At 35.6% G+C, this 27,625-nt stretch overlaps 1 protein-coding gene across 6 annotated transcripts in view; it reads right to left on the reverse strand.

Moving 5' to 3' along the window:
• Window positions 1–925: 925 nt before the first annotated feature.
• Window positions 926–27,625, reverse strand: part of TUT7 (terminal uridylyl transferase 7) — a 31,288-nt gene continuing 4,588 nt past the window's right edge. For 3 of the 6 annotated variants that reach the window (XM_015849293.2, XM_015849291.2, XM_015849292.2), the window contains exons 3-28: window positions 26,583–26,761; window positions 25,963–26,079; window positions 24,740–24,917; window positions 24,229–24,317; window positions 23,293–23,344; window positions 21,582–21,651; window positions 20,016–20,142; window positions 19,141–19,260; window positions 18,106–18,237; window positions 17,127–17,307; window positions 15,615–16,747; window positions 15,341–15,491; window positions 14,597–14,683; window positions 13,249–13,349; window positions 12,679–12,736; window positions 11,871–11,974; window positions 10,710–10,799; window positions 10,117–10,230; window positions 9,937–10,014; window positions 9,169–9,346; window positions 7,905–7,952; window positions 7,708–7,799; window positions 7,154–7,269; window positions 5,173–5,495; window positions 3,448–3,521; window positions 926–3,293 (exon numbers count right to left, since the gene is read on the reverse strand). In XM_015849293.2, coding sequence (XP_015704779.1) covers window positions 3,123–3,293; window positions 3,448–3,521; window positions 5,173–5,495; window positions 7,154–7,269; window positions 7,708–7,799; window positions 7,905–7,952; window positions 9,169–9,346; window positions 9,937–10,014; window positions 10,117–10,230; window positions 10,710–10,799; window positions 11,871–11,974; window positions 12,679–12,736; window positions 13,249–13,349; window positions 14,597–14,683; window positions 15,341–15,491; window positions 15,615–16,747; window positions 17,127–17,307; window positions 18,106–18,237; window positions 19,141–19,260; window positions 20,016–20,142; window positions 21,582–21,651; window positions 23,293–23,344; window positions 24,229–24,317; window positions 24,740–24,917; window positions 25,963–26,079; window positions 26,583–26,761 — 4,163 coding nt within the window. In that variant the 3' untranslated portion in view covers window positions 926–3,122. The remainder of the gene's footprint in view (window positions 3,294–3,447; window positions 3,522–5,172; window positions 5,496–7,153; window positions 7,270–7,707; window positions 7,800–7,904; window positions 7,953–9,168; window positions 9,347–9,936; window positions 10,015–10,116; window positions 10,231–10,709; window positions 10,800–11,870; window positions 11,975–12,678; window positions 12,737–13,248; window positions 13,350–14,596; window positions 14,684–15,340; window positions 15,492–15,614; window positions 16,748–17,126; window positions 17,308–18,105; window positions 18,238–19,140; window positions 19,261–20,015; window positions 20,143–21,581; window positions 21,652–23,292; window positions 23,345–24,228; window positions 24,318–24,739; window positions 24,918–25,962; window positions 26,080–26,582; window positions 26,762–27,625) is intronic. The other 3 variants (XM_015849295.2, XM_015849294.2, XM_015849297.2) reach the window with 2 other exon arrangements.

Consider the following 27,625-nt stretch of genomic DNA (forward strand, 5'->3'; position numbering starts at 1 on the left):
TTCACTCCAACTGAGCTCGAATGGGAAAAACTCAGCTGGTCCGGTGGAGTTCTTGAGAAGTGTCATGGACTGGCCTGAGAGTAAAAAAATTGTAAACACCACCTACAGAAGAGGTATCACGTGCTAAAGAGGCACCACCATACAATGAGCTACCAGAAAACGAAATTTGCCCTATTCACAGACGGATCATGTCGTATTGTAGGGAAGCATCAGCAGAGGAAGCTTTCGTGTTATGGAGTCCCACACGACAAGTGCATGAGGCCACTGAGGTAAAGGAGAATCAAGTCAAATTCGCAGAAGGTACAAGGGCTGTTCAGCTGGCCTTTAGATGTGGTCTGAACGGGAGATGGTGGCCAATGTTCAATCGTTTATAGCTGATTCATGGATTTGGTGGCCAATGCCTTATGGGGCGTGGTTGCAAGACAGTGGGAAATGACACATTGGCAATGAAAGGGTAAAAACCTGTTTGGGGCTGTCTGAACTGTGGAAAGACATTGCTTGCCCGATAAGAACATGTTGAAAGGTTGCGCCTGTATCTGGCGTTCAGGGGAGTGTGTGGGAGCCTTCAGCCGTCTCGCCTAGATTTCACAGTAGGCCTCTCGGTTACGGGACTCATTCTCTCTCCTATTTTGCTTGATTCGTTAGCTCAATTTTCAATTATATTGTATTATATTGTGTTATCCTGTATTTCAATATAGTATTTAGTAAATAAGTGTGCCTCCTTAGATCGTTGCCGCTGTTTTCTTTTCCTAATTAACTTTTTTCCTTTTGGCCTAGGGCCCCTGTGGGGCCCATGGCCCCTGTTACAGACGCAGGTGGATTTTTCTTTCAAACCATGACACAGATATTCCAATAAATTAACAATTAATTCCACATTTAAGTCTGGAATACTGAAAGCCACAACTTAAGAAGAAATACAGAAACGTAAGTCTGGATTTTGACTTTATTTACTTATTTCAAAGTCATAAATAACAGTGGTTTCAATTTTACCATGTAATTATCTCCCGAACTAGACAGAGAGTACACTACCAGCTCTGGAAGGACTTCAAGTAAAGCTCAAGTTGATAAACCTACTTAAATTCTTGGCTGGTCCAAGGATCCCATTCACATTTTATGAAAATGCACATGCGTTTTCCCCAGATGCCATATAGCATTTCTCTATTCCATAAAGCAGTTATGTCTGTATCCCCAAGGTAATGAAAAAGATTCTTAGCAGCATCAAACAGGACTGACCTGTTTCTTAGTTGTCTTTTTTATTTTTATTTTTCTTCTTTTTCTATTTTTTTTCCTTTTTCTTTTTTTTTTCTTTCTTTTTTTTTTTTTTCCCCTCCCCCTTCTCCTCCCTTGTACACAAGCACAGCAGCAAATTAAATGTCACAAAATCAAATAAGGGGCTAAAAACTAAAAAATCTCACTGGTACTCACTCTGCTTTACTGCAGAGACAGTTTAACATATGCTTACTAGTGTCTGTGATTTCAGTCCTCTACATGGGGAAAATAAAACACCACAAAAGCCTGTTTGCAAGCACAGTCTACAAGCATTTCAAACACTTTTGCACAAAGATTCAGTAACAATCAACATATATAAATAATATTTGCTCCTTCAAAAAATCATGTTTTGAAGAAAATACATTTATTTGGCTTGCACACAATTTTAGTGCATTTTAAAATGGTCAGGCTGAATGACAAAACCTTGGTCCATTTTCAGTACCTGCATTCATCTATATGGTTTATCTAGTAAACAAATACAAAACATCATGGCTTTCTATTAAAATGCTCAGACAATCTACTTAGGAGCAAGAGGTCTATGGTATGACACCATATTAAAATCCTTTATTAGCAATCTAAAGTAAGGTTAAAGAAATATGGGTATTTTAAGTTGAAGGTTGTTTATGCTGCTGTCCTGTGAATCCAGATGCTTTAGCCAAGGTAAGTTTTTAAGTGAATGAAGTAAATTGCATCTAAATTGCAATTTAACAGTGCTTCACATCCCTCACGATTCTTGCTGGGTCCTCTTCTGCGAGGCTTTTCCCTGAGTCATATATCTATTGGAAAGGCTGCCTGATATCAGGAGGGAAAAAAAAGCATCACACTTTAAAAGGTTAAAGGTTTCAAAAAATCCCTAACTAACCAAAGAATACCAACAGACACACAAAAAACCATCCCAGTAACCACCAACAACACAAAAAACAGAAACAAAGAAACCAATTAACTGAAACAATCAGGAAGAAATTACGGTTAAGTCAAACTACAAGAAAAGCACACACAGATCAACTTTATAATATCAGGACAGCAGGAAACATTAGAATATAAAAAAGATAACTTTTCTTTTCAACTAAATGTCTGGAGACAAACCGCTTTGTGTTTTAATTCCCCCAGCCTTGCAATAACTTTTTCCCCACCCCACACAAAACTGAAAACCTAAAGAGATACTGAATAGCAGTTGGCAAAGACTTCTCAAATCTCCCTTTAGATGTCTCAGAAGACATTTTATGTATTTGATGGAAAAACTCAAGCTGCTAAAAGGTTTGCAGTTGCACACAAAACTCAAAGTAAATTAAAAAAAAAAAAAAAAAAAAGTCAGTTGAAAAATCTTCATTGTGCCAGTAAAGAAGTTAAATGTGTGAAATTTCTGTAAGGAAGCTGCAGTGGCAACCATGCATCTAACACAGTGCACAAAACACCTCTGATCCAGAAAGTGTATATACAAAGGCATTTATGTCATCATCTGTCTGCTACTTGTAAGTGTAATTTTAACTCTCCCATTTTGGCAGCTCAGACAAAGGATGTGCTTTCATTGTCTCACTTAAGTAAGCTGATCGTGTGGAATTCTACACAATTATTCTGAGGAAGCCTCACAAGAAAGTGCTCCACATGTTGACCCATGTATGCCAAAACAGAGGGAGAGAACAGAGAGACTGATAAAACATCATATCCTTCTGCAAAATAAATCTATCAGAGTTAAGGAACAAATGGCTGACAGAATTGACATGCCTTGTAAGTTTCGTTCCCAAAACACAACTGAAAACATGTACCTTTCCGGCTTAAAAAAAAAAAAAACATATATAAAAAAATTGAGTGGCTTCAGATTATCTAGCAACCTGTTCAGACTGCTGCTGTGTTCAACAAATTAGGCAGAGTTTCCGTAAGGATTGATTTAATTGAGAAAGTAAGTTGAAAATGCATGCTTTTACATTGAATTTCTGAGTTGACATTAAGAGACACAAACCTGACTGGGGACTCAAAAGTACTTTTCCTTTTTGTTTCTTTTTTTCTTCATGTGGAAGCATTCCCTATAAACAACACATACAGACTGATGAACCTAAAAAACTGAATTACACAAATGCACGTTCACCTTGAAAGTTTAAGTAAAGCTATTTTTAAGTTCCTTTACAAGGGTCTCAGAATATTTAAAGAGATCTGGGAAAAAGAACACTTAATGTTTACCTGATTTAATCGACCAGCATGTTTGGCAGCTGGAGGTAGAGGGGATCCACACAAAGTTTCTGGTTTTGAACCTCCTGAAAAAGTCATAATATAGCAAAGACTTACTATCTTGAAACTACTTTACATCTCAGGTATCCTAAGATACAAAAACTACAAAGATACTTGCATTCTGCCTTCACAGCACAGAGAACTTAAGACACTAATTAAAACTGGAGCCTTCAGAAAGTGAACAATGATACTGGGTTAAGTGAATTGACCAAAGTCCCACAAAGTGTTTATAGCACCATAAGTTTTTGTGTGCTATATTCTATGGGTCCAGAGAACTACAGAACTGTATATATAGAACTACAGAATTATGTTCTATATAGATCTATAGAACAGGCACTAGACAAGCAAAAAAGATAAAGTCGATCCTAGATCAATTCTCCTTTTCTACAAATATATTAATTCCCAAAATACCCATAAATCCCATCAGGGACTATAACACAGTCAGGTATACTCCTTTTCAACTCAGCAAACTCAGTATAACAGCAAATGTAATGTTTGCAAACTGCTCAAAGATAAACTCAAAAGTTAAGTTTAGACTTGACATGCATCTTCAAACTGTTAGAAACCTAATAAAATGTGGCTTCACTTTATAAACACCTTTTTCATCCACAAAATTCTGTAAGTAGTCATTAAGAACACTCGCAAATATCCTTAAAATTCTGAGCACATGTACAACCATTTTCTTACCACATCCAGTACTCTGGTAGCACAATCTTATGCCTCATCCTACCAAATATACCTGATTAAGACAGTTTCCTTATCTAAGCCAGAAGGAACAATTTTCCAGTAGAGAAGAAATGATCTGAAACTGTGTATGCAATGGATTCCTGTATTTTATTACTTTGTCAAGTAATGAGCAAACGGTAGAGTGTTTTTTTTGTTGTTGTTTTTCTATAGTATGTATATCAATGCTTCTGCATTTACTTAGGGGAAAACTGCAATATGATGTTCCTTTGCAAGCTAGCTGAAAGTACCATGCACCATGCCAAGAAGTTTACTTTATATTAGAGTGATTTTCTTACAAAAAGGTGACTAGAGATCTGTTTAATGTGAAGGACGACTTAGATACTGCTTAGCAGTTCACTGTTTTCTTCAAGTGTGTCAGTCAAGTTCTATGTTTTAGGCTATTTTTTAAGTTTTATGTGTTTTTTTAATTTTATTTAACTCAAAGTTGCAACATGACTCCAAGAAAAATAAGACATTTTATCTACCTAATTACTGCGTTAGGAAGGACATTCTTTATTTCTTCCCATTCAAAATATTTTATCTGAACTATTAACTTTTAGTGACCTTGGGGTCCTTATGAAGGAGGTCTATTTTACATGATGGGAGGGATCTACAGACTGCTATTTACTGCTATTCCCTTGTGCTGAAATAGAAACTGTAATTTGAAACATTAGCAAATTTAAGTAGTGAAGACTACAGAAGCGACTGCAACAGAGTAGACACTCTACACTTTCTATAGCTACCACCTAACCTGCTAAGAGAAACCGCAATTCTGAGGTCAGAACAGTTTTGAGAGATTGGTGAAAATAAGGGAAAACTGATCATGTCTGACTCTATTTTTAGAAAGTCAGTCAGTATTTACGTGAGCACCATTCAAAGGAAAAATCTTTACCCATTAGTGAACCTTGTAACTAGAAGTTCTTGAAGTACTCAGCTTGACTGGTTTCATACCTGCAGTTACTTTATACTGTGGGCATTCCTTTTTAATGTGACCTTCTCTTCCACAGATAAAACAACGTTTTTCTTTTAACTCTCTGTCTTCTGGTCGCTTCCACTTTTCTGTTGATTGCCTGGGAGACTTTTCTTTTCCAGTTTCCACTATTCCCCTTGCTACTTTGCTCTTCTGAGGTGTAAATTGATGCATTTTCCCCTCCCTGACAGAGCTTTCTTTTTCTGCTGTTCTGTTCTGGATTTCTTTGTCCTCTTTGCTTTTCTCTTTGTTTTCTGTGTACCTCTGGTTTTTGCTGTCTTCATAATCACGTCGTCGCCTTAGTCTGCAAGAGAAGTCTGCAAAGTTAATATGCTTTGTATACATAAAAGACAGAAACACAAACACTGCATATAGACAATAAGTAGACTCCAAATATTTCTTCAGCGGGTTAAATGAAGCTGAATGCTTTTGACTCTTTTAAGAAACAGTCCTATGCTGATATAATAAATACTAATAATTTAACTTTACAATTAGATTACAATGCAGCTGAAATTCTAATTACTTTTTTCTCTAAAATACAAATGCATCAATGTGAAGATCTTGGTGCTGGAGCTGCAAAGACATCAGAAGGAAAAAAGACACCAAATTAAATGCTAACAGATAAAAACAGATCTTTCATTCTACTTCTTGTACCATTCCAGGAGAAATCTACCTTCCTTCCAAAGTGGTGTATATTCACTCTCTCTACAAAGCACGTATAAAGGAAGAAGCTTCTAGCATTCAGAGTGACTTAGAGGTGTATCAGTGAGGACCTAGGTGCCATTATTGAACTGGTTTTATTTTACTTGTCTACTCATGAACCAGAGAATGAACAATCAGTGTCTGATTATGATAACAGGCTCCTTTGCTCAGTCGGATGCAGCACTAATGGCAAGAAACCTGAAGAAACTCACAAAAATGAATAAACTGACAAAATGATGGCAGATGAGCTTCAACAGAGATAAACTGTAAATAATGCATTCTGGCAAAAATAATCTAAACCATGTCGTCTACACAATATACGAATGAAAGCTGGCAATCAGACATAAGGAAAAATATCTTGGAAAAAATTTAAAGAATTCTCAAAAACAAAAACAAAAAAATCCCACTCCAACACAAACAAGAAAACAAGAAAACAAGAAAACCTGACTAACAGTAATAGCCAAGAAGTCTACCAGAATATTGGTATAATCAGATAAAATATTAACAACAATATAGAAGGGACCTTTTTTGTGTGCTATGTAAAACCATGTCATGCCTCCATCCATGTACTTTGTGTTGGCCTGATGTGAATACTTTTAAGAAGGAAGCAGTATAGTTACAGAAAATACAGAGAAAGGCAGGTAAAATGAAAGAGCAAAAAGGGCACAGACATTAATATGTCTAGAAGCTACGAGGTGAACAAAATTGTGACTTAAAAATCTCATCAAGGCATTATCATGACTCACTAAATCCCCCTATGAAATGCTTATGAAATTAAAATTGAGTCTGGTTTAAAACAGATAAAACAAAGTACTACTTTACACAGCAATCAGCATACCTCTGGGACTGATCACCATAGAAGACTGTTAAGGAAAACAAGAGAATCACATTCAACACAACTGAAAAAAAGGTAAAATCATACAAAACTCCAGTTCACAAACAAATACTGCCAGAGCAGGCATGCACTCAAGCATTTTTTATTTAGCAACTGGGATGGTATGGGAATGCAAGAGATCCCCAGAAGACAGCTAGCTAGTGTACCTGTCACAAGCAGCATCTCCTATTGCAATGGCTGGACAAAGGACTGTAAAAAACATCATAATGGTCTTATACCATTTATTTTCATAAATGCAAAATTCCATTGATTTCTGCTCTATGGAATGCTGTATGGAATATAGCTGTGAACTCACAGCTTTAGCATTGCTATTCTAATCCTCCTTCTAAGGAAATATGTCACAGAGTTCCCATAACTGTACTCACTTTCTTCTCATGGGACAGTCTTTCATGAAATGGCCAATTTTACCACAAATTCTGCAGCATCTATCATTTGGTGCCAATTCTCCTTCTGTCAATACCTCTGGATCAAAGAAGTACTCCTGAAAAAAAAAAAAAAAGATGCATATAAATTGCAAATTCATACACTGAGTAAGGTGTTGAAATTTTGCTTATGGACAGTCCTCAAAGACCTCACAAAATAAAACTGTCATCTGCTTCCTCCTCCTCACAGGCAGCCTGCTGACTACCAGGTTTGCAGATTCTTTCATAAACAAGTCTTAAAGAACCCTAAGTGTTTTTGATGAGGGCTGAACTGTCTATAAGCCTACAACAATGAATATCTCCCCTGATTAGCATTCTGTATGCTCCCACAATTTATACGCAAACAGTATGAAAGCAGTACTCAGTAATAACAGTTTAAGGATCTATTAGAGCTCTGCTGAAATTAAGAAAAGCCTTAAGAAACCATAACCATACTCTTGAAAGTGGTAAGTCACACAATGAAGAACATGCATATATTGCCCTTAGAAGCAGCTTACCATTTTTGATGGATATTCCTTAGGAAATATTTTTACAGGAGTACCAAATACTCTTCTGCCATTTATAAAAGCTTTCATTATAAAATTTGTCACTAGAGAAACACACAAAAAAAGAGAAAACATCATGTGAGCATCAGACTAGCCAGCAAAGCAAGAATTATCACTTCGTACCCAAGTTTTTCCAACAAGAAACTTACTTTTTCTTGATAAACCAGCTCCAAGATTGTGATTCAAATCAAAGGGGTCTGTATGGAAAGCATTAGAGACATGACTGAAATATTTACATACACATTTATCCACACATACAACACAAACAACCCAAGACAACTATTTTAAGCACAGAATTAATACACCAAAATTAAATGGTTTGTGAATTTCTGAAAAATAAATTAACTTCAGGGACAAAGGATCACATTAGTGCAGATGAAAAGTGAATGAAGTAGCCCAAAGCACATTAGGCACAGTATAGATTGACAGTCGAGGGAATGAATTGCTCCACTCTGCTCTTTAATTTTGCAGTATCACCTCAAGCACTGTGTGCAGGATTGTGCACCACAATATAAGGATATAAACCTATAAGGGAACGTCAGAAGGATAAAGGTGATGAAGGGTCTGGTGGGCAAGGTGTACGAGAAGCGACAAAAGTCCCTTCGATTCTTCAGTCTAGAGAAGAAGAGATAAAAGTGAGGCCTCATTGTGACCTACAGCTTCCTCATGAGGGAAGCAGAGGGGCAGATGATGATCTCTTCTCCATGGTGACAGCAACCAGAACTGACAAAATGGCATGGAACTGCATCAGGGGAAGGTCAGGCTGGGGATAAGGAATATCTTCTTCACCAAAGGGTGGTCAAACTGTGGAATCTGCTCCTCAGGGCAATGGTCATAGCCCCAACCTGCCAGAACTAGGTTCAAGAAGTGTATGGAGAACACTCTCAGAAATAGGGTTTGAATTATGGATGGTCCTACCCAGAGCCAGGAACTGAGCTCCATGACCCTTGTAGGCCCCTTCCAATTCAGAATATTCTGTGGTTCTATAAACAAATATGCTTAAGTTGTACACAGGGCCAGACAGTAGAAGTTCTTCCTGTGAAAGTCACATGGGCCAGTAAATGACCTATGGAACACTTCTAGAACTTATCACTGGATTTTCCTTATAGAGATCTTAGCATTAAACAGCATTAAACTGGTCATTCAAATATGAACTCTGCTAACCTTAGCATTAGTGGGAAAATCTCACAAGTATGATTTCTGCTTTGCAGCTTTTTTGCAGGTGGGAAAAAAAAGAGAGTAATTTTTAGCTTCCCTGAAACTGAATGGGAAGGTTATGATGTCTCAAAACATGATAAAATAGCAACTTATAATCTACTAATAGAAAACTGAGTAAGCCAACACAGAATGACCAAGTTTTTCACGTTGACATTAAAGACATTTCATACATGGATGTACATTATATGATTTTACCTTCAATAACAATGTATTTGGAGGTCCACTGCTTCTTGAAAGTTGTAAGCAGGTTCTTTCTCCTAATGCAGATGACATGCTCTTTGAAATCAAATTCTTCTGTGTAAAAACGAAGAAGTCCCAGCCAGAGCTGCCCTACAGATTCAGTGTTTTTGCCACAGTCAGGCCAAATAACTGGCTGAAAATGACAGAAATATGTTTATTTCCTATACTTACACTAGGGAAAATAACTTAATAACTTTCACCTCCAACGCAATCCAGTTACTCCAGGATACCTTATTTCTAAACAGTTATTGATTTTATAATATTGTGACTTTAAACTTTAACAAGACTGGGGAATCAATACTTCTAACATCAGGTTTTGCCTTTCTTAATTCACTGTAAATGCTCATTTAATTCAAGATTATTCAATAGGTTTGACCAACTATGGCCATAAACGTAATTATATTTAAAAGGAATTCTCTACTCAGTATTGTGATGCACATAGAGATTAATCATCATTAACATCCTAAAGCAATTTATTTTAAAACTAATTCTTCTCAGGTTATGCAGAGGAGTGGTTTTTTTTGTTTGTTTGTCTGTTTTTAAATGCACAGATCTTCGCATTGCTGAATTGAATTGAACCACGTTCTTAAAACTTCACATTTGGATTTTTAAAGCAATAGCTACTTCAGTTCCACTACTGTGTTCAATCAAAATATCTGAGGACATTTCTTAAAACCAATTCTTTTTCATTTGCAGAGGTATAACCATTTTACCATTACTCACCAATTCTTCTATCTTATCAAAGAAATAAACGTTCCAACCATCAACTAAAATTTCAGGCTTTTTTGGTTCTTTGTAGATCTGAAAACATAGTATTAAATTCAATAGAAGAGCCTTTAAGACTAACCACATTCTTCTGATCAATACTGTACAGTTATTGATTTCTTTATTGATATACTGTACCTCTTGAAGAACAGGGATGACAGGTGGATTTCTCTGTTGAAGAAAATAGAGCACCATAAGAGTATATGCATAAGAAGAAAGGCTACCACGAGATGCATCTCCAATGTCACACATCTACAAAAAGAAACACAAATTACACTGAAACACAAATTACACTGAAACACAAATTACACTGAAACACAAATTACACTGAAACACAAATTACACTGAAACAACAAATTACACTGGAAACACAGATTTACACGTTGAAAACACAGAGTACACTTTTTGGGAAAAAAATCCCCCCCACAGATTTACACTGAACAGATGTACACTGAAACACAGAGTACACTGAAACACAGAGTTACACTGAAACACAAATTACACTGAAACACAAATTACACTGAACACACAAACATTTACACTGAATCAAACAAATTTTACACTTGAAACACAAATTACACTGAAACACAAATTACACTGAAACACAAATTACACTGAAACACAAATTACACTGAAACACAAATTACACTGAAACACAAATTACATTTTTTATGATTATCACCTCATGGTGCAGGTACTACTGACTACTTGAATGTCTGAAATAAGTTCACCTTTGTAAAAACTTTCATAGTGTAGCACAGGTATTTCACTCGAGGATCGATGGCAGCATATGATGAAAGAAGTCTTGTATTATGCAAAGCCTATGAAAATAAGAAATCCCTGTATAAAATATAGGAGGTCTGAAGAAGTTGAGAGAATGAGCTGAAAACACACAAAATTTTTTAGTCAAAAGAAGACAACAAGTGACTCAGAGCACTGTAGACTCAGAGATCACAAGTACACATGCATACGTCTTCACTTTTAATTTATTTACTGAGTTTGAGTTAACAGACTGCAGAGCTGTGAGATCAACAATTAAGCCCTGCATAGTAAAATATATATTGAGAAAGGAAACATTCAACAATGAGGTGATCACCTACTACTCTGTTAAAAGGCTAACAAACAACTCATGCTTCTCGAAGTAGCTATAAAGCAGAATTCACAGAACAATACTTCAGAAAGTGAAGTATTAATCTATTATTGCATTTTCAAAATATTTGGTAGGGGGTTAATTCTTGAATTAAGAGATTTCATTCCAGAAAAGTTAGAGCTATCAAATTACCCATGTGGATGCAACACTTTAAGTACACACTTTTAAAGCAATAGCTTTTTAGATTTTGTAGTTGAGGTATCCTTCTCTACTTGAGCTCACCTCAGACTCATACAGAAACTTCAAAAAGCTTAATGCTTGTCTCTAAAACTTACTTTCCTTTGATACTGATGAACTGGCTACTGATGTTCAAAACATTAGGAAACAAACAAACAAACAAACAATTAAGAAAATGAGACTTGTTTTTTAAATATTTGGCCAATGACTTTTTTCTAAATTGTGTTGTTTTCCAGTTCAGGCAAGCTGGATTCTATATTACTATCCCAAATCTCAAAAGCTAAGTATGAGTTGTGATGGGAATTGAGGGATGGGAAAGCTGGAGTTACATTATTTTGTCTGATTCACAGAAAGAATTAAACATTATCACTTACCATTACTGAAGAACTACTACATTGTCTTGCAGATTTAATAACACTAAAGTCTTGACTGTGCCCAATAAAAAATAAGGCATTTGTGCTCGGAAATCTAAAACTGGAGTAGAACTGGAATCTAGACAAAGCAATTATTTCATCCTCAAGGAGCAGCTCCACATTTTTTATTGTTAAAAAACAGATAACCTTACCAGAGTGTTATATAAACTGATGTCTACTTCAAGACCACTTCTGACATGGAAAAATTTCACAATTGGGACTTTAGCAGTTGTTATAGGCAAGACATTTCGTAGACCTAGGAGGAAATATTTCATAACCAAATGTCTGTATTAGAGTTATAACAGTATGGAACACTCTACGAGTAACCCCAAGCTGTAGTAAGAATGCTACACAATAAAATACAAAAACTGTATCAGTAATACGTCATTATTAAATGACTTCGAGCATTTGTCAAACACTCTGAATTATGAATACTACATATTACGTATACAAATATAGGTATGCCCTCCCCTCTAATAAAACAAAGTTTAGTCTAAATGTAACAGCAAAATAAACTTACAAGGTTGTTTACAGTTCACTTTTTTTATGTTAGTCACGTGAGATAAACCAAAACAAGCACTGTCAAACTGTTTTTTCTTGTAGATTAAGCAAGACTGTTGCAAGCTTGTATTAAGGTACTTCTCAGCATTACCTTACTAGACACTAAATACACAAATACAATATAGCTACTAATATGAAGCCTCAAACTTCACCTAAAAGCTCATTTTTACACATTAAGGTTATGAATGTACTATCTGCCCAATTCAGATGCAGTCTTCTAACATTATAACTTAGAAACCTACATATACAAATAAATACAAATGTCCACAACATATTCCCTTAGTTATCAATATTAAGTTCATGCAACAATTTCACGATTTTCCATCTGCAGGGCCTGAAGTTGTCACATATCAACTAAAGTAAAAAACAGGATAATTTATTTCAGTGTTTAAGAGTTACCTGACTGTTTCTTGAGAACTTTTGCTAAATCTTCAATAATCCTGATGCAATCAAGTCCCTAAGACAGCAAGAAAAAGTCAAAACTCAAAATCTGCTACAAGTGTTTAAAACAAATCTTTTATTGATTGCCACTTATGGTTAAAGTTGCATAACTGAGCTTTATCTAAAACAATTAGATGTATATCAGAAATTGTTTCAAAATAGCACTTACAACCTCAACACTAGACAGACAGTACCTCAACGCAGGCTTGTTAAAAGTTTTGTTTTATACATGAAAATTTCCTTTTCTACTGTTTCCCATTCATTGTTGTTCGTGCTACAAAAAACATTATTTATTTGCACAGCTAATACTAGAAATTATGCTAGCACCCTAATTGAGAAGAAAACTGTCTACCAGGACTTGAAAGTTCTTAAACTCACACAGAGATCAATAACAAAAAAAAGGTAAGACCACCTCCTTTCATTGCACCTACTTGTGTATTCCTCTATCTGAAAAGCCTTCATAAGGCTACAACACACATACAGCACAAAGTTTGCATTCAATGGGAAAAAAAATTCTTGTCAAACCACCTCAGCAGTTTCCAACCCATCCATCGTCATACAGATGTCAAGGTCACTTTGTTTGAAACCAAAGCCGTTTTTTGAAGAACCAAACAAATTCAGCTTTGTTCCTGTAAGAGATGTGATAGGGTTTTTTTTTTGTGTCAAACACTCTGAATTATGAATACTACATATTACATATACAAATATAGGTATGTTGTCAAACAAAGGTATGTTGTCAAACAATAGCTTGAAACCACCACACGCTTTTTAATACAGGCATGGAAACAGTGCTGGTTTTTAAGGTACTTCAAAACTCAGTTCCTATCAAACTCAAAATGATCTCTGCTGTTATTAGCTGAAATGAGGAGTCTGACAGATCCAGAAACAAATTTGGTGCTCCCACAGTTAAATTATCAGCATTCAGGCCTGGACTGAAATCTGATTAAAATAGGATTACTTTCTACAACAGATCTTCTAGATAAGGCACATCTGAATGTTACTGTGAACTGAAGCCCAAGCTCTACAGATAAAAGAATCCACAGTTTCAATCAGCCAGGATCTGAGAAGACAGAATTTAAAATATTTCAAACCCAATAATCTGTAGCAGGAACAATATGGATCAAATGTATTTGTCTCTATCAGAAATTTAAGTACATATATGCACACATACAGACTAATATATGTATGCAAGTGCACATATATACAGACAGACGGACAGATTTTGAGGCATTACCAAGTTTTCCATGTCTAAGTAAGCATAAAATAAAAAAAAAGTGATGAAAAAAAAACATAAACATGCATATAAACTAAAATATTGTTCTTTGAACTTGGAATCAAGACCCCTACCAGAATTCTTTAAAACAAAAAAGCTTTCCTTCTTTTTTTTCTTTTTTGGAGCGATAGGGACCAGATATAATAAGAAGCCTGGTAATGAAAGCTAAAACAGGTATCCTGAAGCTGTCCTTCTGCTGCTTCTATTTTCTCTTTAACTTGTCTTTGTTCCTTTGTACAGATGCATTGTAAACATGATAAAGTCACAGAAGGGCTAAAATAAAATCTGTGGGGAACCTGTTGTTTTTCTTTCACTCTTTAAGCAAACAAACCACACAACCAATGTAGTTTTCAAGTCTTTCTTCTTTGTTAATAGAAGTAAAATTCACATCAACCGGAAGGAAGTACAGGGCATCATACACAAGACTGAGACATTAAGATGTGTTAATAATATGACCATCGTAACAGAAGATATATAATAAACAACAATACAGATTAAATGCTAAGAACTAAAATGTTTATTATGCTGACATTACACATTTTCTTGGAAAACACTCAAGTATGAATGCATCAAAGCATGAATATAAAGAAAGAGCTTAATTACCTGGGAATTCCTGTCTAATGAAGTTTTCCAGGTTTTGTCGTATATGTTCCCGAGCCTGATCCTCTACAATATTTGGAGCAAAATCCTCTTTAAAAATGAATAAACAAACAGTTAAGGTAAACTGATCTATAAAAAGAGCCAACAACAAAGATTCAAATGAAAAAGGGAGGGGAGCACAGCAAGGGGGAAGAGAAAAAGCAGGAAAAGATTCAAATGTGAAGGAAAGATAACAAGGATGAAGTAGAAGGGAAATACCTGTTCAAAGAAAAATATTAATTACACAAATAATGCATTTTGTCTGGTCAGAAATGGCGAGAGAGAAAGGAAGAAAGTTGGGTCACTCTGAAAAGAACAAAAGTGAAAAAGTATTATAAAACATTCCAGTTCCAGTTTTTCAAGAACACTGAAGTCTTGTTGAGAATTGTTACTTGAATTTTTAATGTAAAAGAATCAGTCAAAACACTCCACCAAAAAACACTTAGATTTATATTAAGATTCCTAAACTAGCAGTCAAAAAGCCACTGCCACAGAGGCAAGCCTAAACATTTTTTATTTCTCAAGATATAAACTCTAGACACAGTCCTACTATAGTCTTACAAATCTTATAAAGTGTAGTCATACAGTAGCCAGTGCAGCAAATAAAATAGTCACCTTTATAATAATAGCCTCTAGTTATTTCATTGCTCTTTGCAGTTGCTTTTCTTTTCTCTTCCCCACAATGATAAGTGAAGGAGAAAAACTTACGGTAACACTGGACACAGACTTGGTCTAGAATAGCTGAAAATTTGGGTGTCAGTGGTGGCAGTGGGTCGAGCTCAATTTTCTTGAAGTCTTCTGGACAATCTCGTTTTAAGTGACCTTCCCGTTTGCATAAGCTACAAACTATTGTAGGAGACTGCGTGAACAAAAAGCAAAATTTGTTTTAAATAGCATAGCCCCTTAATGAATTTGAGCAGTACTTTCAAATAACTGATCAGAAAACAAACAACATGAGCATGTTCTGCTAAAGTTTGCTTACCTTGCCTTTTGTAAAAGCTTGTTTACTAAATTCATAAAAGAGTTCAGATTCGGAACACTTCTCTGTCACTGTGTTCTCTTCACAAAGATCTCCCTTCTCAGTAAGATCCTCTTGACTAAAATTGATCCTCGGAGATCCATGCACGTTGTCTTTGAAACGATTTTCTACAAATCTATTGGTGATGAATAAATCATCCTCTTCCTCAGATAGGGCATTCTCATCTCCAGATCCAGGGTACGTACTGTCTAGTTCACCTTTGGCTGTTAGGATACCACCACATGCTGCCTGGTTCAGAAGACTCAGTTCTTCCTCCTCTTCTTCCTCCTCTGAGTTAATCACTTCAGGTAGTTGATTCTTTGTCAAATGAATACATTTTTGAGGGGATTCATCCAGTTCATCAGTACCTTCAGTACTCTCCTCATCAACATCAATCTTGTTACCCATTACACCTGCGCACTCTAAGCCAAACTCATCACTCTCTATAAGTGCTGCATTTTGAAAACCTTCCAAGTCTGAAGTACTGCATGTCTCTATATCATGATCTGTCATTGTTACAAGGAGATCTCCACCATCACTGTCTTCATCTATTCTCTGATCAGCAGACAAGATATTATTCCATCTTCTTTCTTGCTCTTGTTCTTCCTCTTCCTCCTCCTCTTCATTTCCGCTCTCCATCTCTTCACAACTTGGCTTAAAGCCCTCATTATCTCCAGAAATCACCTCTTCAACTATGCAGTCTGAATCTTCTTGAGCAATTCCCAAATGACTTATATCATCAGCCAGTTCTTCTTCTGTCACACTTTCTGAGCCATCACACAACTTTGAAGGAAAAGTTCCATGTACTTGAGGAATATCTGTAGTTTTAATTACATTATCTTTCACTACTGCTGTGTTAATTCTACCACTGACGTTTTGCAACTCAGAATTGTCAGGCTTTACAGTATCATTTCCACTGTCCAGCTTTAGGGATTTCTCCTCATTGACATTTGGAAGGGGCTCTTTTATCAATTTCACAGGTTTTCTGTGAGGCAAAGCAAAATACTTGTAAGTTGCTCTCAGGCAGTGGAGAATATATTCATACATTAGCTGGCTGTTCAGAGTTCTTGCAACGTTCCTTTTGACTGAATATGGGTCTAGTAGGAAAAAAAAAAAAAGAACAAACAGTGCAGAAGTTAACTTTAAAAAAAAAAAAACTTCGATACTTTAAAAGATTCAAATATACTATTGTTAGTTACATTAGAACATCTGGGAACATAAATGTATGAACAGTACTGAAGACAATTTATTTTAATTTTTAAAAACCATCTACATAATCTACATTACTTCTATTAACAAGGAAAGACTGCCCCAAGCTGATTTTTTTTAAAAAAAAAACCAAAAAACATTCCACAACACTGCTGGAAATAACAGCTCAAAGCTAAAAAAACTCAAAGTTATTGCACTTTATCTCAACAGCAAATACCTTGGAAAGTTAATGGTAACTGTTCTTTGAAGTCTGTTGATATAACGTACCTTCCACAGCTATGCGCTTTTTAGGCCAGTCCTTCAATTCACGTGACACTGTTTCTTTCAGCCGTATGCTAATAACCAAATCAGCCATATTGAACTCCAAGGCATAGAAACGAAGCAGTTCTACCCATAGCTGCCCTATAGGTGCTGAACATTTCTGTACTGAATCAAATACTAAGGGAACCTGCCAATTACAGAGAAAAAAACAACACCAAAAATGCCTTAACATTTAATGCATATATAGCTATTCAGATAGCAAAACAAAAAACAAAAAAACTGCTTATCTAGAACATGCATCTGCAAACAGCGGCGTATAGTTTGATTTCTTCATATGCCATCTGTAAAGTAATATTACAAAATTTATAACTGCTCCTGTAATACAGCAATTGCAACAACACATGCAAAAAAAAAGAAGAGATATTGTAAGCTCTAACTACAAGACATCAAAATAAAAGACTGTAGCAATAGTTGAATAGTGTCAATGACTGACTTTGTAAGTGTCTGTGTTATAACTCATGAATTTCAAAGAAAACAGCAGAAAATCTTACACAACAAAAATAGATTACAGATTCTGAATTTTATTGCTAACTGCTGCAACATGTTATTACAGAATAACACTAGAGGCTGCAGAGCAGTTCTGAAATAAAGGACATGTAAGAATTTTTCAAAGCAAAGAGGAAATACAATCATACGCTTGACTTATTTCTGAAATAAAGTTGCTTTAAAGCCTATAAAGTCTATATTTTCTCCCTCAACAGATAAAAACCCAGGGCTTTATCAATGAGACTTAAAGTAATACCTATCAGCTCCTGAGTACCAAGTGACAAGCATAGCAAGCTTTGCATGAAGCAATCATGTAATCTTCCATTTCCTCTTATGGCTTTGCAACACCAAAATCAAAGCAAAACCAAGGATTTTTTTTTTCCCCAAGAGCAGTAAAAACTACTACTCAACTACAGAATGAATGTTAAATGTTTCACACCTTGTCCCTTTTAGGGGAAGTTTCTTGTGGCAAATCAGCACTGTCAACAGGGTTATATTCCCAAACCACAACATCATTCTTAACTTCTTTAAGATGGAAATTAGTTAATTTGTTTAATGAGAAACCTTCAACCTAAAGGAGATAGCAAAAGAAACAAAAATTAACATTACATGAAGTTTAAAGCATTCTTCCCAAGGTAGTAAGCCAAATTAGAACAAAGTTTAAAATCAGCTTTTTCAGGCCCTAGAAGATAAGCCTCTGGCTTCTCTCTGATCCCTACACTTCTCTACTAAAAGCTCTTGAGGAGCAGTGCATTTAAAAGGGTCTCCATATTTCAATGAACCTTGTTTAGCATCCTGCACAAGAATAAATATATTTTATTGTCTTTTAATGTCGTATTGTATAGGACTTTTTTCCTCACATACAGTGCAGAGAGTGAAGGGACTTTGGGAAAGCGTCAGCCACGTAGCAAAGAAAACTTAACTGCAAGGCCTGTGTAATTACTTATGGAAACTGGAACATCCACATTAAATGTTAACAAGTGACTGAACAAAAATAAATGCCACAGTTGTAACACCTGCATAGTGTCCTAGGGAATTAGTTTCCATCCATAATAGTCTGATCCCAATGCCCAAATGTGCTCTTGAACTGTAGTTCACATTTTCATCATTAGAAAACCAGTTGTCAAAGTTCCAAGACGTTGTTATGGGATATAGCTGTATTAATTCAGAACTATCAAGAGTATGGAAGAAAGACTAAAGAAATATGGAAGTAGATTGTTAAGCACAGCATTATTCAATTATGTTACTCCTTATAGGGGCAGCAGTAGCAGTTAATTCAATGACTAGGATTGCAAATTTCATCCTAACAGGCAAGTACTTATAGAAACATTAAGTGTACCTTAGCTAAATTCATGTTTTCTCTGAATTCCTTTAGAAGCGAGTGGCTTACAGCTGTTGCAGCATAGTGAAAAGCTGTCAGGTGGATCCTACATTCACTCACTCACAGTACCCCTTTTACTAATATTATACATACCCATGGTCCTAAATAAACAGGTAGAAAAGGCTCTTTCCTCTGTTGCAGAAAGAAGATAACCATTAATGCAAACACATAGGGTGACAAACCTCCTTCTTCAGGATGATCAACACAGCACAGCTGTAAAATAAATTGTGCAGTAACTGTAGTTTCAAGAGAAATTAAAAAACATTCCTTTACTTCCTGTTAAAAAAATAAATAAATCTGTCACTCTATATAAAAGAAAAATTCATGTATCTTTAAGCTCCTCTTGTAAGATTGATTCTGTTATCAAGGTCTGCTAAGAGTCCTGCTGCAAATATGCCACGGAGTACACAGACTGGCAAAACAGACAGCATATTGCAAATATGCAAAATGATGATGCATTTGACATAGATGTAACCAAAGTTAAAATGTTTTTCATAAGACTGTATTCTAATTGCATGCACACCGTTTTTGAACAAGTTTGTAGTTTTTGTTTCTTTTTAATTCAAAATAAAGTTTTATCTACATATTGAAAAAAACTTTCTTTCCAGCTTTCTTCATGATGTATTAAGTTTATGCTAACTGCATTACACTGAAATGTTTCTGATTTGTTTGGTAATATAAACGAACAGAACATTTAGAACTTTGCATGTCACAGAATCAAAGAATGGCTTGGGATGGAAAGGACCTCGAAGATCATCAAGCTCCAATCCACCTGCCACAGGCAGGGCCACCCACCTCCATATCTAATTTAAACAGTTTATAGCTAAAATAAAAATTACATCCTTTTTCCAGTATTCTCTCTAGAACAGCCTCAACAATGGTTTTCTAAATCATACATACAGTCTCACTGGTGTAGTACCAATATGCATACATATTTTTACAGATGGGGGAATAAAAATAACTCTTACCTTTGCCCAGTACCTGAAGGCAATCACTAAAGATGCAACAGTAGGCTCTAGTTTTCCAATGGTAGCCAAATGGTTTGTTGTCAGATAAGCATTTTCATTCCCTGCACTCACTTTACAAATAAGGCCACTAAAAACCAAAGAGAAACAAAGTAAAAGATCTTAGAGGCCTTGTAAGAAGAGGCAGAGGTCAGATAACATCTCACAAAACAGTGTAGAAGGAAGCTGTAAGGGAAGATTGAACAGCCTTTCCAAGACAGCATGAAAACCGATTTATGATAAGATTGAAAATGAATGCACTATACATACGCTGCTCTGAAAGTAATGTCTTCTGATTATTTCCACGGAAACTATAGCCAATACAAAACCACAGTAACACTATATGTTAAAACAAATTCTCACCTAAAAAATACTACTTCTTAACATATTCACCATCATCAGCTATACGTTTTCAACAGTAAGAGCTGGCATACTGAGCCTGCAAAAGTCTGCACCAGCAGAGATGACATCTGTGCATAACCTTCCAGAACATGGTTTGTCTTCTACACTGCTGTCACCACCTCTGAAAGGCACTATCCATAGCCTCAGTGGGCTCACATCCTTTGTCTGGTCTCCATAAAAGTTCAGCAGGCACTAAAAAGTGTCAAGGGGTGCCGTTTTTTCCACATGAGAGAATTCAGTTCTGCACCTTTACTTCATATGCCACTTCCATGCCATTTGGTCAGACTGCTCCTTTACTGCCAACTGTTGCACAGCAACAAAACTCAACAAAAAATTGCTGGGAAAGTTCAGCCTCTACTGCCATACCATAAACATCTGCCCAACTTTGTGGACCAAAATAATAAATAGGAGACATTACTTTTGGAAGCACACCTCATAATTCTGTAGAAGCATGTTCAAATACATTCCAAATTTAAGTTAATTGTTTCTGTTGTGTTCAATTCTAATGATATTAAATCACTGAACTCTAAAAACTCAATTCTGATTTCCTTCAAGTATCACAAATATTTTCCCATGCTACACCCATCGCAAAACAGTTTCTATGCTGTTTCCACCAAACAAGAAACATTTTCAAACAGTGAAAAAACAAGGCAGCAGAAAAAAAACAGTAATATTACTGTACCAGAAAGTATTTATAGAATGTTTCATGAATCTTAAGTGATCTCCATTAAATGGGCAAAACAAAATATCTTTAACTCGTGCAAGAAATAGTAGTGAGGCTACGCAAGCTGATCTTGCCCTTAGAGAAATCTTTAATTTAATATGGCATCTATGTTATCTATAAGGAAGCAAGGGGAGTTTCTTCTTAAGCAGTTAACCCAAATGGAAGGGTAAAGGCACATGCTGGAAGCCAAAATGGTTGAAAGGACTGGGAAATACGCAGCTGAGGACAGAACAACCCTTACCCTCTTATTCTAGGCTAGGAATGACTTGCCCATGAGTGTTAGTTTGTGTTTCAAGATCCATGGAACTGTAACAATTTAGTAAAGAAACATCATTTTTCAGATGTTGGTACATATAGTTTACATTTCTATATACTATTAGAACACACAAAGTGACAACTGAGACCTTTGCTTTTCTCTGCATACCACCACTGGTATTCTAGTATGGAAATCTGCATCAACTCCAATAAAAGATTCTAGGGGGGAGAAAAGAGAAAAAAGGCATATTAAGTATGGTATTGACATAAAATATTTTGAACTGGATGCATTTAGAGGAGTTCAGCTATATTCTGACAATTTCTTGATTATTTCAAAATTATTTATTTTATTCGGTCATCCAAGGATGCTGTACATCAGATCTGATAAATCAACCCCACCACTCTCTTAATGCAAGTTTTTCACATGTGATAAGAAAAGCGTGGCCTATACTCTATGATGAGTTGTTATTTAAGAAAATAAGAAAAAAAGAATTTTACAAAATTTATAAATACAGTGGACATGCTTAAGTGGGGATATTTTGGTTGTACTAACTTTACTGTAGGCAGATGAAACTTCAGAACAACTTCAATACTGCAGGCATACAGACAGACCAACAGCATCCATAAAACAATGATATAGTGAAAGATTAGACACAACTTTATCTCAGTACCAGGTGGAAATAAAGTAATTAAACTTCCCTTGTAATCTAGAAATGCTCTGTGCAAGTATTAGAACAGGCTTGCTCACAAGAGGTAATATCTTCCTCCTAGACTTTATTTTTGCCCTATATTATTCTTTATATAACTCTTCAAACTTAATTCAGATTCTTTTTTTTGTTTGTTTGTTTTTCATTAACACCAAGAAGTATAAATACCAGCCCCTACAACTGGAGTGTATATTGATGCAAACTTGATGCCTCAATGTTTCATTAGATAGGTGAAGAGAGAATATTCAACTCAAAGACTATAAGACTGAAGTTCTGCTATGCTCTAGCCACTGGGACAAGTAACCTCTTTGCTGCTACTGTATTACCTCAAATGCCTAATATTTCGTCCTTTTATCTCCAGACTCAGAGAAAAAGACTTTCCACAAGATGTTAAAGAAAATTATATACATATATAATGGGAGGGAAGAGAGGGAGAGAGAGGAAAGGAAGAAGGATGGGATGAGAAAGTCTAGACCAGAAAATACATACAAGATTATTGCATTTGCCTGGAACTACACAGACTGAATTCCCATTTGTGAACAAAATGCAAAGTGAAATGTAAAAAAAAGTTCTTTTCAAAATTTGCACTTAAAAGAACAGAGTTTATTTCCCATTCGTCTATTTATTTATTGTCCGGATCATGCTCTATCTGGCCTGTGTACATTTAAGATGTAAAATGTCATTTAGGAAAGTGGTATTGCATGACTATGTATCAGTATGCACAGTTGTATAAATTGCTTGAAAAGTGTCTGTATGCAGTCAACAGTATACTAGCTCACTGTATTAACAGACAAGTGCATACAGTTGCAAGAAAACAGACCACAGTCAAAGCAGCCTGATCAAGTTAGAAAAGTTCAATCTACTTCAGGTACTATACATGGTTCATACTGCAGTTAGTGAAAAAAATGCACCACATTCTGCCTTCTTCAGTTATGATGTAGAAGAAAATATCCCATTAGGAATTCCTCACATCGACAGAAACAACTCCAGAATTCATAAAACTAACCATAAAAAAAGAGCAATTTCTGCCTCTACCGGTGTATTATTTTCTGCAATAATTTTCAGGTTCAAATTAATTAAAAAACCCGCATAATGAGAGATGGAATTGAATAGCAGTAATTGTTTAATTGAATAGGAAGCAACAGTTTCTTACCACTGTTCTGTAGACTTTCTTGAACAAGTAAGAGAACATCTGGCTGACTCATCTGTGAATAAAAACAATAAAGTTATTTTTGCTGCAGTGAAAAAGGTGATTTCCCACACCACTTTGTTTGTTTTTAAACAATACCTCTAGCTCAATTCTGTTTTTCTTCCAGAGACAGCAAGAGGCAAACAGAGAGCAAGGATGTATCAGGAGGAACATAGAAAAATATCCTGGAGCAATTGTAAGTAACTTTATTTTTTATCTCCATCAAATTGAAACACTGAAAAAATACATTTTCAGTGAGTTTAATCAGATTGCTTTCTGAAAGCAGTTGACCTGTCACATGTCAAAGACTGGAATACAGCTTTTACTATAAATATCTTATGAATACAGATGACTCTTCTCCCCACTACAGTATTCATCTGAGGAAACATCAGGTATTAGCTATGAGAGTGTCAAAACCAGGAATAACTTTTAGTGTGGAAACAAACTTTTTACAGTCCTGAATTTCTTTTCAATGTCTCATGCACAACAACACAAAAAAAACCCCCAAACTACTAGCATGAAAAATTTAGACTTTAGATTAATTCACATATAAGATTGTTTAATGGCTCAAAAATGCCACAGCAATCAGAAACTCTGAAGCACAGATGAGTACAGAAGCAAGATCATGGAAGTAACATTCGATGCAGCTGTAACGCAAGACAAGTAAGCTGAACTGCCCCATGTGCTAGGAGTCCAAATGCTTTAGGTACTTACTGTTTTTTAGAAAAAGATTTAATGAAATATTAAGTCATGCTATATTACAACAGTGTTAGCATGATAGCCACTCTACCCAATGCACTTTCATTTTAAGTAATGCTATTACTACTTTTTAAGTTATATTTAAATTAAACATAAATATGCAAACCACTATGACATATTTAACAAAATGGTCTTACTTACACTGGCAGGAAACTGGATGTCTATGTTTATGTCTGAAGTTTTGAAACCAAATCCACTAACAGAGGATCCATACAACCTTAAGGAGCATTCTACAATGAAAAGAACACTCCATTTATTTTATACCTAATTCCGTAGCTACTTTACAACACTGGCAATGCATCTTACACCTGCTGCTGCTAGATTTCATAATAACAAAATCTCAAGAAAGATCTACCAACAGCATACTCCTCACTTAGTAAATTCTGTCTTCCACTGCTTAAATAGTAAAAGCTTATGATGAAGTTAATATACTCACCATATCCTGTTTATACCTACTTTTATTCCAGGTCTATTTAGGTCATGAGCATCACTGTAATTTCATCCTGACACTGCCACATCATATTGTTTAAAGAGACTAGCAACTAAATACAGTATTTTAGTATCCAACTGGCCAAGTTTTTAAATAAGTTTCCACTTCTGCGAACTTAAAAAAATCAATATATCTAGAACAATTAGAAAAAAATGCAAGTACCTGGCAATTTCTGATGCAGTAAATCTTCCATTACTGTTCTAATCTTGAGCCTTTCTTGTAAATCTGCACTACTTAAGCCAAACTCCTTTACTACATTTTCAACGGCAACATCAATAGCTTTTATCTGTGAAGGTATTGGAGGAGGCAGGGCACTCAACAGCTGTTCCTCTTGCTTTTCCTTTAAAATAATAAGACTAATGATTCTGTTCAGTTGCTTAATATGCTAGACTGAATGCATGCAAATTATTTCAATTAACATAACCACAGCTTTTCAAGACAGCGAAGGTAACTGTGAAAGAAAAAAACTGCAACAGGTGTAAAACATTTACATATTCCGAGAGGCTTCAATAACCTGCAGGGATACATACATGTGTATGTATATATGTATCTGGAATGTAAAAAGTCACCAACTCTCTCATCAGCATTGTGCGTGCGTGCATGTGTGTGTACAAGTACACATGTATTTGGAATATATAAAACCACACCAACTCTTCCAAGATCTGTGAAGACTAGAAGTTAATCAGGAAGAAACAGAAAACACTGTCAAGACAATTACTGTCCACTTCTACTGGGAAAGCAGAATGAACAGAAAAAAATTAGTTAAAGAGTAGTAACACTGAGGTTATACTGCAAATTACTTTGAGGTTTGTTCTGAACACAATCAAACATATTTCCTTTGTATCTAAATAGGTCTGCAATACTCCACAGGCACTTAATTTCATTTACAGTATTCTGAATGGCAATCTTCATCCAGACACAGAGTTTATGATTTTTGCTTGTTATTACACCTCACTGTTCTGATCTTTATCAAAACACTTAACTGATGAGACATACCAAATATACACCAAATATACACGTAAGTAATTTATAAGAAGAGTTATAGAACAGCAGAAGTGTCAGTTGAAACAAGGTGGTTTTTTTTCCCTTATACTTGAACCACCAGTACCAAATACTACTGAGTGACAAATTAAATGAGGACTTCCTTTAATGATGTACATTAAAAAGTATAAATTAAATTCCAAAGGTGAGAGTAGAAGTCAAGTCCAGGCATTAAGTTTACTCCTTTTATGAGCCTCAATACGTAATCATTTTCAAGGAGCTTCAAATACAGTAAAAAAATATATGAAGAGTGACTTCAAACAAGTGCAGTTTCACAGTTATTAGTGAGTGAGGACAATTTCAAAAGCCTGCATTTTACACTTCATATACTGGTCTTAACTCACCTTTATGCTTTTCTTGTGTCTTTTCTCCTTAATATGCTTATGAGCAAAAGTCACAGATTCAATCAAAACATCACATAATTTGCAGGCATATTTTGCTGATGGGTAGCTTCGAGGTTGCTAAAATAAAGACAGGGAAAAAAAAACACCATAAAATAAAGAATAATACTAACTTAATTTTGTTCAATACCTTTCCTAACAGGAAGACTCTTAACTCTGAGAACCAGGAATGCTCAACTGTACCTCTCCCGAATCTATCTTTACAATCAAAAAAGTTCAAACATCAAATATAATGCCAGAAGAATAGGGCTGCTGGACAATTAAGTCCAGTACCTCCAAAACCATGGTAGAATATATTAACTGAACATACAACTAAATTTTTCTGATTTGCTGCCCCAACCTCTAGTGGGGCAGTCTTTTTTGCAATTATCTGTCTGCCGCATTGAGACTTAATACAATAAAAAAGGATAACTTGCCTTCTCTTGGCAATTCATCTACTCTGTCAGTTACATCAATAATGACTTTCTAGCTATAGCCAGAGAAATTGCTCAATATGCATCCTCTACATTTTATCCAAAGATTAAAAAAGAGGGGAGGAGTACATAATTAAAGAATAGTGGCACCTTCTTCAGTCTGTAAATGAAGTCTCGCTTCAATCGTTCTTCAGCTTGCTGTAAACCTAGAAGCTCCTTTGCTGAAAGCACAGATTCATCTATGACTGGGCCATCCACTTCATCATCTTGATCATACTCATCTTTTCTACTTCTTCTTGGTCTCCTTGTTTTCCTGAGCTTCTTCATTTCTTAAAAATAATTATGAGTGCAAACACATCAAATAAATTCCAAATAGCACACAAAATTCTGGATTTCATTTCTTCTTTAATTTAATACTTCTAGTATTACTTGTTGCAGTACTGACAATCTAACTATAGGCCAACAAATAGACAAAGTACTAAAGGTGTGTTCAAGTTAAAGATTATGCAGAAAAATCAGTGCATCAGATTTGGTAAACTCTCTGTGTGAGGTACAGTAAAAAGGCATGAAGCTAAAGAGAAGAGACAACTGCACAGATGATGTCAAAAGGAAGTATCAAAAAAAGCATTATTAATAACTGTTTGCTGTCTGACATAGAGTTTATGCAGGAACCTCAAGAGGTGAGCTACGCTGCACCTGTGCTTCACAGAAGGATGAGCTTTGTCAGTGCTGGGTGATGCTCAGCCAACCTATTCTCCAAGGCCTTCACACAGACTGCATAAGTTGCTAAGACAACATCCTCAATACTTCACTAGTGTTACAGAGAAACTTTCCCTCTATTCTTCATCTGAATCCTTACTGTTGAATTTCAGGCCTGCTAATTTTTGTTTTATTTATTGGAAAGATTCAAACAAGATTACCATAATATTTTTAATAACTTTCTATATAGCTGAAAGTTATTAGCATGCTGATTCCCCACTAGCCTACAGAAGAAAGGTTTACTCTGCGTTCCTTGATGTTTTGTAAGGTGCCCTGGCAATCTTGTTGTTTTGGACTGTTCCTGCTATTTATTCAAGAAGGCTGTTGAAGCTAGACACAACACTGCAACTAAGTTTCCCAAAAAAGGGACAAGGAAAAGCGTTCATCAGGATACAATTTTGAGTTCCTACACCTCACAGCACCCTGATACTGAC

The sequence above is a fragment of the Coturnix japonica genome, chromosome Z (assembly GCF_001577835.2).
Source record: "Coturnix japonica isolate 7356 chromosome Z, Coturnix japonica 2.1, whole genome shotgun sequence".
NCBI lineage: Eukaryota > Metazoa > Chordata > Aves > Galliformes > Phasianidae > Coturnix > Coturnix japonica.